At 39.8% G+C, this 12659-nt stretch overlaps 1 protein-coding gene across 1 annotated transcript in view; it reads left to right on the top strand.

Moving 5' to 3' along the window:
• The window catches only part of ANKDD1B (ankyrin repeat and death domain containing 1B), a 97484-nt gene that overhangs the window by 32133 nt on the left and 52692 nt on the right, over positions 1-12659 (top strand). Inside the window, exon 4 of the mRNA XM_073624041.1 lies at positions 7163-7261. Coding sequence (XP_073480142.1) covers positions 7163-7261 — 99 coding nt within the window. The remainder of the gene's footprint in view (positions 1-7162; positions 7262-12659) is intronic.

Here is a 12659-nt window from a genome sequence, read left to right as displayed (position 1 = left end):
ATGTGCCATGTTGTGTTGGCCTATCACATAAAATCCCAATAAAATACATTTATGTTTTTGGTTGTAACATGACAAAATGTGGAAAATTTAGAACGGGTACGAATACTTTTTAAAGGCACAGTCAACGGCTAGGAATTACATTTGGGAAGGAAATAGAGGTACCTTCATGTAAGTCGCCTAGGGTTCCCAAGTTTGCTGGAACAGAGCTTGTTTATCATTGATCACACTATCAACCCATTTATGGACCTTAATTTGTGTTTCAAACGGTAGAAGAAGATAGAGGTTGACTTCCAAGATCGCGCAATAGTGACTTTGGCTGCCAATACAAAGTGAACCAAGCGCCGCATAGGGCGTGATAATCCTTGTGGTGAGTCATTGAGCAAAGCAACATGAACCTGTTGAGCTATTGGGGCACCTGTTAATTTGCAAAACATACAGAAGACCTTGTTCCAAATATTGCGGATCCTGAGGCATTCCCACCAAATGTGGAGTATAGTGCCACGTAGGGAGAAACCCCTGAAGCACTCTGCCGATGCCGTTGGATACATTCTGGCCAGGCAAGCTGGGACCAAATACCACCTTTTCAGGACTTTAATACCAGCTTCCATCAGAGATGCATTCAATATCCCCTTGTAGGAAGCCTGGAGTCTCCCGCTCCTGCTCAAGTTCACATATAAGTTCCCTCTTCTAGGCCAGCATGTAAGGGTGTTTGTGAGACGAGGCCAGCAAGGATACATATGCAATAGAGATACCGCCCCTGGAGTCCTGATCTTGAGTACACCACTTCTCATAGGCCGTCAAAGAGAGCGGGTCTGAGGAGGAGCGTAGATCCTCAAAAAATGAGCTATTTGCATAAAACGAAAATGTTCAGCAGGGGCATCTCTAAATTGGTAGTGCAATGAGAAAGTGAGAAGGGGCCGCTATGTGAAAAAAGTGGCCTATACGATACAAACTTTTATTAGTTCTCCACTTGAAAGGTCTGATGTCCTGAACTGGAAGGATCTTAGAATTATGGAATAAGTGATCCAAGGGGGTGAAGTCGGAAACCAGTGTTGGAAGAAAACATAGGCGGTCCCAGAGGGCAAAAGCGTGGCATAGCATAGGTGCCAACACAGATGGTATGTATTTGGGAGGGCACCACATTAAAAAGTCAATCGTATGGGCTGCTACTGGCCACCGTTCCATCGATACCCAGTCGGGGCACTCGCGTTGTGAACAAACCACCGACAATTACATTAATTGTACTGCTTTGTAAAAAGTCCAACGATCAGGGATTCCGAGCCCTCTCTTAGACCTAGGTGTGTATAGAGAGGCACGAGGCAGCCTATGTCCCTTAGGACCCAAAATAAATTTGAGAATTTTAGATTGGATCTGAGCCATATCTATTTTATGGAGGGGAATTGGTAATGAGCAGAAGAGATAAAGTAGTTTGGATAGCACTGTTATTTTGACCACATGTATCCTGCCGAGCCACGATAAATCTTACGTAGCCCATCCCAAGAGGAGGTCCTCTAAACGATGAAAGAAAGGGGGGTAGTTGACCCTGTACAATGAGGTATAAAAAGCAGCAAGGTGAATGCCCAAGTACGGCAGATCTCTGTCCCACCAATGAAACTCAAAAGCACTACGTATCTGTGACAATAGTGCATCAGGGATGTTAATGCTAAAAGCCATGGGCTTAGTCTTGTTAATTCGGAGCCCAGAAATGCCACCAAAGTCCCGCAGCATTTGCAGAACTTTGAGGAGGGAAATAAGAAGGAGATGTGACATAGAGGAGGACATCATCCGCAAATAATGCACATTTTTGCTCCTGTGATCCAAAGTTAACCCCTTTAATATCCGGATCATCACAAAAGGCAATGGCCATGGTTTCAATCACAATCAAAAGCATTTAAATTAAATTAAAAGGTACAAGGGACATTCCTGGTGAGTGCACTATGCTAGGTCTATGGCAGTGGTCATCAACCCTGTCCTCAGGGCCCACTAACAGGCCAGGTTTGCAAGATAACTGAAATACATCACAGGTGATATCATTTGCTGCTCAGTGATTGCAGTATTCTAGTCTGTATCTCCCCAAGGTAATACATAAAACCTGGCCTGTTAGTGGGCCCTGAGAACAGGGTTGATGACCACTGGTCTATGGGATTGGAGTGATACCCAGCCTGTTTAACTTTTGCTCGCGGCCGCAAATATAATGTGCCCATAATACATAGAAAGTTAGGCTCAAAGTCCCAGGCTTCTAAAACTTGAAACATGTATGCCCAGGAAACGGAATTGAAGGCCCCTTCGCTCCAGAGGTGCTTCTCAGGGTTAGTGTCATTATGGAGTGATCTGATAGGGGGTGTCCTGGATTTTAGAGGGTATCCCTAGAGGGCTGGCAGCGGATTGTAGAAAAATATGGTCTATCCTGGAATGGGTGCGATGTGGAATGGAGTAGTGCATGTAGACTTTGGTGTGGGGATTCATTTCCCTCCAGATGTCTACCAGGCCATTTGCCTGTAGGCTGTGTACCACTTTCAGGCTTCATCTGGGGGGGCGCTTGGCTTTTGGTATCCGTGAGTTGGACTTGGCTAAGGAGAGGTTTCAAGGTCTGCAGGACCGCTTCAAAGAACTTTCCCTGGCCTTTGTTAGGAGCATAATAGGAGATTAATGTGTAAGTCTCCCTGTTAATTGTGCCAGATACTAGTAAGTATCGACCTTCAGGGTCCATAATTACCTTAGTGGGTAAGAAGTTAACCCCATTAGAGAAACATACTGCTACTCCCCTCGTTTTGTTCTCTGCATTTGCTAAGTAGAATTGAGTAAAATTCTTGTGGAGAAATTAGAGGTTGTATGTAGCTGGGAAGTGCGTCTCTTGTAACAGCAGAACATCTGCCTTTAGTGTGTGATGCTGTTGAAGTATTTTGCTTCGTTTTACTGGGGAGGTAAATCCCTGCACATTGTGGGAGAAGATCTGGAGTTTCAGATCTGTAGGTGCTGTACTAGACATGGTTCAGGTGAGAGGAAGGTGCTGTAAATTGAGCATGCTTACTGGCTCAAGGTAGCTTCCCTGGCAGAGTGAAGGCTGTATGCATTCTATGGTGTCCTGATCCTGTGTGCTTTGAGGTAGGAATTCCAGCAAGGCCCTGTGAGGAGTGGGGGACAGGAGCGAGAGGAGGCTATGCAGAAGAGGGGAGAGAAAGAAGTGAACGAAAAAGAAGAAGCATTAGAAAACAAATTTTCAATGCAATCCCAATCCCACTAGGGCTGGTGAAGGACCCGTCCCTTCCCAACCCTTTACCCAAAAGTAAACCAAGTCGTCCTAAATAGGACTAGATAATCTGAATCCGAGAGGAGAAAAAAATGAAACTCTCCTATCAGCGTCAGATGGAGGCGCACTGTGACGGCTCCAGTCACCTCCAGCTTAAAGATAAACAGTGACATTATAACAAACTTATAGTCTGAGCCCTGTTGGCATTGCAATTGAGAACAGCCAGGCCCACTTAACCGTTCCCCCACTCCCCCACTCAACAACACACATCACCTTGATGTAAAATGTATAGGAACGATAAGCTTCATGGTGACGCCTACTATCGGCCATGGGAGAGAATGAGGCGGCCGCCATAGACTGGCCTGTGGAATGATTTGAGAGGAGGACCACGCCCCAGCCGGGGATGCATCCTGAAGTGAGCTGCTGTGGCCCGTTGGGTTCCCTTAACTGTAGAGTCCAATGTGGGCGTTGCAGGATATAAAGGGATCCAGAGCCGCATGTGGAAATAAAAAAATGATTGAAATAACATTTCATTAGCACAGTTAACTGTAAGAAAAAGAAAAAAAAACAGGTAACCCGGGGGCCTGGGGAGTTTCGCAAGAATCCGATCCCCTGGAACAATTCCCCCTTTTGGAACTTGAGGTTTAAAACCCGAAAGTTACTCGGGGTAGACGGCCTGTTGGTTGTAAGGCGGGAAGATGTCCCCACAGCACAGTTCTAGAGAGAACTGGGAGGTTGAAGTGGCTTTGAAGGTGGGTTGTCGACATCACGGGGGATTTCCTTGATCTCTTGGGTTGTTGCTTCAGCCACACATGAGTCAGTGGACTTGTTGGTGATGGCCGTTTTGATGATGGTGCCCCTCTATTGGATAATGGTTGAGGCAGTTCTTGAGTGATCAGTCCCATGTGTAGTAGTAATCATTTGCCTTCTTCAAAGGAGGAGAAATTTTAGGGTTTGTTACAGTATGAGAAGTTCAGGCGAAGCGGGAAAGCCTGTCTATATGTGATGTCTTTGTGCGCCAGGACTTGGAGTAACTGTTTTAGAGATCGACGCTTTCGTACCGTGTATGGCGAAAGGTCTGTGAAGATTTGAATCGAATGACCCATGATTTCTAGCTTATCCGTGGCGCGGGACAGCTTCATCACTTCCTCTTTAACTGTATAGAAGTGGGGTTTTACTATAATGTCTCTAGGCAGACCATCAGAGCATTATGGTTGTAGCGCTCTATGACCTATATCCTGTTCCAGACGGTGTACTGGGATGTCAGGGATCAGACTTTTAATAAAGTCTTGAACTGCTGGATAGACTTCTTTAACAGATTCTGGTAGTCCCCCGATTTTGAACTTGTAGCGTCTCGATCTGTTTTCGAGGTCACCAATTTTGGAGACTGCTGATTCTAGTTGGTCCTGGAGATCTTGGATTTTGGCCAAGTTCTGGTTAATTCTAGAAACCGCTTGGTCTGCTTTCTTCTCGATTACTTCTATTCTTGTGCCTATTTGCTGCAGATCGGCATGAATAGAGGCTGTGATCTGGGCCGCAGTTTGGCATAGGCCCCGAGTTAGTATTTTGGAAAATGCAGCCATCATGGAGGGAAAGCCTGAGGGGGTGAGAGTGGCGTCTCGGGTCTTCTGTTCCCAGGGGTCCAGGATCGTCAGCAGCTCCTGTAATGGCGTCATGGCAGGGTCTCCCAATGATCTCCCTAACAGAGATTCGGTGGATGCAGGGGAGGGAGCCACTTGCAGTGGAGTACCCACTGTGGCCGCATTCTGGTGTGAGGCTGATTAGTCAGTTTGATCCTGGTCTGCTATGGATTCCTCTTCTGCACAGGCTACGACCCGTGTGGATGCGGCCGCCATTTTGGAATGGCTGGGCCGCGTTGCTGCAGAGTCCAATTGCTGGGACAGGTCCCTCCGGGCTGAGCCTGCAGACATCGGGTGGTGGCCGGGTATTTCCCCCGGTCGGCTGGTGGTGTTGCCGAACCAGGGCTCAGATGGCTGCGGTGTGGGTTAAAAGGCTGCAGCGGAGCTCCTGGTCAAAGTGGCCATCTAGGGCGCTGCCGCGCATGCGCCTCTCAAAATATGAAATTTTTTAATACATTAGTAGTTGTATGATTGCCTCTACACTCCCACCACAAAGGGTTTGCAATTTGACAATGTACTATTCGTTTAATATACAGTGGAACCTCGGATTGCGAGTAACGCGGTTAACGAGCGTTTCGCAGTACAAGCTATTTTTTTTTAATATCTTGACTCGGTTTGCGAGTGTTGTCTCACAAAACGAGCAGGATTCAAGCCTCTGCGGTGTGCAGTACCGCATTTGGCCAGAGGTGCAGGGGCGCCGGTGACACTCGGGCTGTTCGGAGCCGTTCGGAAATACTCAGAATCATTTGGAAATACTCAGAAACACTTGGAAATACTCCATTCCTGAGTGTTTCCAAGCCTTTTCGAGGGTTTCCAAGTGCATTCGAGCAGTTTTTCCAAGTCTCTCTGGTGCCCCCCCACCTCTGGCCACATGCGGTATTGCATGCAATAGAAGTCAATGTGGAACGAATTATCTTAGTTTCCATTGGCTTCTTTGGGGAAACTTGCTTTGATACGCGAGTGCTTTGGATTACATGCATTCTCCTGGAATGGATTATGCTCATAATCCAAGGTTCCACTGTATATACACAGTAAAACCTTGGTTTGAGAGTAACTTGATTTTAGAGCATTTTGCAACACAAGCAAAAATTTTAAATACATTTTGACTTGATAAACAACTAGCGTCACGTCACAACTGAGTATAAAAGAGAAGAGAGGCACCTCTAAGTGTAGCAATATGGTTACATTTAATGAAGGTACAACATTTAGCAACTCACTTGGCTGATGATTAAAACAGGCACATCCAAGTATTCAGGCATGTGGGGTAAAGCTGTCCACATCAAGCCTCACTTTCAGATCGCTCTACTGCACGGTAGTTTTCCCGGTCACAATTGCAGACTGACAGCGGTGAGAGCCGGTGGTGTGGAGGATGGTCTATTTGGACAGCTTTACCCCGGATGCCTGCATACTTAGATGTGCCTGTTTTAATCAACCATGCTAAATGTTGTACCTTCATTAAATGTAACCATATTGCTACACTTAGAGGTGCTTCTCTTCTCTTTTATACTCTGTGGCTCCTGCTGGATTTTGCTTCTAATCCCCTTGTGGAGGCTGCCATTTGCGGATGGACATTTTATTGTTACACAATCACATTGCTATAATCTTTTTATATGGACTATAAACTGAAGGACTTATGAATAAATGGCTGTGGAATGAATCATCTGAGTTTCCATTATTTCCTATGGGAAAATCCACTTTGAAATACAAGTGCTTTGGATTACAAGCATGTTTCAGGAAAGAATTTGCTCGCAATCCAAGGTTTTACTGTGTGTGTATATATATATATATATATATATATATATATATATATATATATATATATATATATATATATATATATATATATATATATATATATATATATATATATATATATATATATACATACATATATATATATATATATATATATATATATATATATATATATATACATATATATATATATATATATATATATATAATATATATATATATACATACACATAATAAACACTGTTTTTAACATATGTTGTTGTTTCATTTTAATGTCCCACAATTTTCTCTTTTGGTTGTCATGAGGGGATTCTTATACTCTTGACTTTTGGGATGACATGATATGGACAATCCTTTGTGGTTTATGACACTGTATTATCAGGTCCAGTGCTGAGACAGTGGTGATTTAAATAGCTTCATTGTCTTTCTCCTGTAAAATATTTGCTAGTCATAACCTTCATAACAACCTCAAGTGGTTCATTCCCTTCAATATTCTGACCAATTGGCTTCTTTTCAGCATGGTCTAACAGTCTTGCATTTGGCTGCCTGGTCCGCTGACTTGAGCGTTGTGCAGATGTTGATTAAAGCTGGAGCCAGCCAAAAAGTAGCAAATGAGGTAAGTGTACATCTGACTGTAAGTAATCGTAGAGATAAAATAACTTGATGTTTCAAATTTCTTTTCAATCAGCACTCTTGATGTTGGGATTAATCTGGTGAAAAGAGGGAGGGTAGATTATTGGGGTCATCAACAATTCTGGTGACAATTCTGATTCAAGTTTTTAATAAGTTTTGGTAGAAAATACAATTATGATGTCTGATAAAATGCAATACATATAGTATTAATGTTGGCAACAAAATAGCATGTATATATGGTAAAATACATATAATCATAGTAACATAGTGGTTATGGATGACAGCTTGATTAGCTTGAATAGTTGACAGCTTGAATAGTTGTCTGCTACCCCTCTATATTTTTAAGGTGCTCTCAAGTGCCCCTAGAAAAAATATCTTTCTTAAATAAGGCATCAGCCAGGTAAAAAGTAATACTAAAATAATTTATAAAAGGGAAAAAATATGTATACCCCTGTTAGGAAATGTAAATGATTAATCAAGACAGCAATATTGGTTATGTAATGAATTGATATATGACAATGCCTTCTGGCATGCTAATTAGCATAAATAGATTAGTAAATATAAACCACACTGGCTTGATTCATTTTTGCAGTTGGTTTACTTTGTATAGAGATTTTTTAGCCCAATAAAATTATTAATGAAAGTATGGACTATGTAACGCTAAAATAGATAACAATTTATTTATCATCAAGTCACTAAAAATCATAAATGTGTAGGATTTATCATGCAACCTAGAATAACCTTTATGTCAATAACCTATGCTTTAGAAATAATAAATATAACCGTATATATATATATTGGGGCTGAAAAAATGTAATAGAAATTGGATAGCCTATTTTTCATTAACCTCCCTTAATTTTCAGTACCAATAGCAGTAACCCCAAGCCACGCTCAGGATTATATTACCTTGTACTTACCTTGTCCCTAGGATCCCGTGATGTGCTGTGTCCCCCGGCCGGATCCTCCGCCCAATGTAACACTGTTCCCGGGTTTCGTTCCCTGCGAGCATTGCGACGCATTGGGGGCAGAACCAGTGGCAAATTCAAAAAGTACAAAACACAACACACACACACAATACATTGTAATCTGTTAGGATTTCATTACTGCATCAAATCATTTGACATCAGTTTTGTCCCTAGTGCTTTGTCCAGTTTATGACCAGCTTGAAAACGGTGATAATAAATTAGAATCACTTGCAGAGTTGAGCGATAGTGATTCGTAGGGAAATTTGTCATCAAACACTGAAAGTGACGACAGCGACGAGCTCAGTAATGTATGAACTTGGTGCTCTATTGATTGTGGTATGGATCACGCAGCGCCCTCAAGATTCACATTTACTGGAGCATCTGGTAGGAAAGTAGACGTTAAAGACGACAACCCCTTGACATACTTACAATTATTTCTGACCGATGAGGTTATTGAAAAAAAAGTTATTGAGACAAACCGATACCAAGAGCAACAATTAGCTACTACGCATCGGAAGTTTCCAAGAAGCAGAAAGTGGGAACCAGTGACCAAAGATGACATTAGGAAATTTCTGGGCCTAATAATACTTCAGGGAGTGGTGGGGAAACCCCTGCAGAAGTGGTATTGGTCAGCTAACAAATGACTTGCCACTCCATTCTTTGGCACGCTCATGTCAGAGTACAAATTTTCCCTGATCATGAAATATCTACACTTTGAAAACAATGAAGAGTTTGATGAAACTACTCATCCTCTACCAAAACTCGAGAAAACTTGGGAAGTATCTCAAATGATTCTAAACAGAGCTATGTGCCAGAAAAAGATATCAGCATAGATGAAAGTCTAATGGCCTACAAGGGAAGGCTCAGCTGAGTACAATACATTGCATCAAAGAGAGCACGATTTGGCGTAAAATGCTTCATGCTATGCAAATTGTCAACTGGCTACATTTGGAATTCAGTCCTATACACTGGGAAAGGAACACAATTCAGTCCAAAATCGACATGTGCACTACGTTTCGTTCCGAATCGAAATTCGGACAAATTTCTCATTATTCGGAAATTCGGATGCATCCGAATTTCTGAATTACAAAAGTAATGAATTTAAACGAATCCGAAAAAAAACGAACAAATTCAAATCGAATTCGAAAACATATTCGAATCAAATTCGAAAACATATTTGAATCGAATTTGAAAACAAATTTGAATCGGATTTGAAAACAATAGAAATCGATTTTCTAAAAAATACAATAAAATAGAATATAAAATCATAAAGCAATAGAATACATATATATAATATTTTTTTTTATTCTGTTTTATTGTTTTTCTATGCTTTTCATTTCTTTTCTTTTCTATTATTTTCTATTCTATAATAGTCTTTTCTATTCAAATTCAAATTCATTCTATACGAAATTCGAATTTCGGATCATGGCTTCTGAAGATCAAATTTCATATAGAATGAATTTGAATTAGAATAGAAAAGATTTGAATAGAAAAGAATAGAAAAGAATAGACTAGAAATTCAAATATCATATAGAAATAGATCAAATTTGAACAGAAAAGATTAGAATAGAAAAGAAAATAATAGAAAATAATAAACTAGAAAAATATATATTGTATTTTATTCTATTCTATTGTTTTTCTATTCTATTCTTTTCTATTCAAATTCAAAGTCATTCTATACGAAATTTGAATTTCGGAAAATGGATTTATATATATATATAACCATTTTCAGAAATTCTAATTTCATATAGAATGAAATCGAATTAGAATAGAAGAAAATAATAGAAAAGAATAGACTAGAAAAACAATAGAATATATATAGATGGATAGATAGATAGATAGATAGATAGATAGATAGATAGATAGATAGATAGATAGATAGATAGATAAAGTACCAAAGGTTGCTGCACTTAAAAAATGTGTTGCTTTATTCCATCAAATCTTTAGAAAAAGATTACAAAGCAAGTAGAGTCATTCCAAGCAAAATCGTTACAATCATCTGTTCAGACAAAGATTACGTTTCAGGCTGATTTGTTCGCACCCTTCCTTAGATCAGTCAGAACACATCTGAACTTTATTTTTATATATACAAGGTCAGTGGGGGGACCTGTTTGCTGACACTAGATTGAAAGCTGTGTGCGGTTCTCCTCTACACCACTCTCTCTCTCTCTCTCTCTCTCTCTCTCTCTCTCTCTCTCTCTCTCTCTCTCTATATATATATATATATATATATATATATATATATATTTATTTATTTATTTATTATATCTTTTTTCTATTCTGTACTATTGTTTTCTATGCTATTCGTTTCTATTATTTTCTATTCTATTCTAATCTTTTCTAGTCAAACTTGATTTCAGTCTATATGAAATTCGAATTTCGGAACATGATATATATAATATTCGGAACATGATATATATAATATTTTTTTCTATTCAGTTCCATTGTTTTTCTATGCTAATGTTTTCTATTCTAAACTTTTCTTTTAGAATTTGAATTCATTCTAGACGAAATTCGAATTTCGGAAGATGGCTTCCATATAGAATGAATTCGAATTTGAATAGAAAAGATTAGAATAGAAAATAATAGAAAATAGACTAGAAAAACAATAGAACAGAATAGAATAAAATATAATATATATTATGTTTTATTCTATTCTGTTCTATTGTGTTTCTAGTGTATTCTTTTCTACTCTATTCTAATCTTTTCTATTCGATTTTGAATTCATTTTATACGAAATTTGAATTTCGGAAGATGTCAGTGCAGCCTTGTCAGTGCAGCCATGTCAGTGCAGCTTTGCCCCAGTGCAGCCTTGCCCCAGTGCAGCTTTGCCCCAGTGCAGCCTTGTGTGATCGCCGCGATCCCTGCCGACATACACAGCCGTGTGTAAATTCAAATATGGCGCCGAGACTGCAGGGACTCGGCGGAGCCGAGATACACATACCCGAGAGTCCTCGGCTTTTCTTGGCGCCGCTTACAGTCCCGCCCAATGATGGACATCATACAGGTCCAATGGCGGGACTGGGCGGGACTGTAAGCGGCGCCGAGAAAAGCCGAGAACTCTCGGGTATGTGTATCTCGGCTCCGCCGAGTCCCTGCAGTGTCGGCCCTATATTTGAATTTACACATGGCTGTGTATGTCGGTGGCGATCGTGGCAATCGCCGCGATCGCTCCGATCACACAAAATTGGCGGGGATCGGCCTATAACACACACCCACGATTTTCCCCTGATTTTCAGGGGAAAAAAGTGCGTGTTATATGCCGGTAAATACGGTGTGTATATATATATATATATATATATATATATATATATATATATATATAATTTTTTTTCTATGCTGGTCTATGTTTTTTCTATGCTATTCTTTTCTATTATTTTCTATTTTATTCAAATATTTTCTATTTGAATGCAAATTAATTCTATACGAAATTCGAATTTCGGAAAATGGTTATATAGAAATAGAATGAAATCGAATTCTAATAGAAAAGACTAGAATAGAAAAAAACAATAGAACAGAATAGGAAAAACATCTTCTGGAATTGGAATTTGGTACAGAATGAATTAGAATTTGAATAGAAAAGATTAGAATAGAATATATTATATTTTTTCTATTCTGTTCTATTGTTTTTCTATGCTATTCTTATTTTCTATTCTATTCTAATCTTTTCTATTGGAATTCGATTTCATTCTATATGAAATTCGAATTTCGCAGAATGGTTATATATCGTTTACTTTTTCAAATTCGGTCAAATTTTTTCAAATTTGATAGTTTTTTTTCGAATGCGGTAGAATTTTTTCAAATTTGAATACGAATCCGAAAACAAATGTAATTAATGCAACTAATTTACCTAAACGAATTTAGTTAAATAACAAATCGAAACGAAATGAAACTAAACAAATGTTTTCATCCTGCACATGTCTAGTCCAAAATACAGCAACTATGGAATGGCAACATCTTCCGTTCTTTCACTAATTGAGCCATTGCTAAATCAGGGCTATTGCGTAAGAACCAACAAATTTTACACACCTCCTGAACTTTATGAGTTTCTTCTGCAAAACAAAACAGATGCCAATCAAACCGATAAGGCTAACTGGTGTGACATGCTGCCAATGTTTGGCAATAGGAAACTGAAGACTGGAGAAATGGTTGCCTGGCAGAAATGCAAAATGATGGCACTGCGATGGAGTGACAAGAAAGATGTATGCCTAATGAGTGCAGTTCATAATACCTCCACTGTCATGGTACGCACAAAAGGTGGGAAAGAAATCATGAAGCTACAAGTAGTGATAGACTACAATAAAACCATGGGAGGTGTTGTCAGAGCTGACAAAGCAATGACATTCTACCCAGCAATGAGGAAACAGCAAAAAAAGTACTACAAGAAGATCTTCAGGCATCTCCTTGAGCAAAGCT

Source organism: Aquarana catesbeiana, linkage group LG01 (genome assembly GCF_042186555.1).
Source record: "Aquarana catesbeiana isolate 2022-GZ linkage group LG01, ASM4218655v1, whole genome shotgun sequence".
NCBI classification, from domain to species: domain Eukaryota; kingdom Metazoa; phylum Chordata; class Amphibia; order Anura; family Ranidae; genus Aquarana; species Aquarana catesbeiana.
The sequence above is the reverse complement of the archived record's forward strand: the minus strand, read 5'-3'. Positions and strand labels throughout refer to the sequence as shown.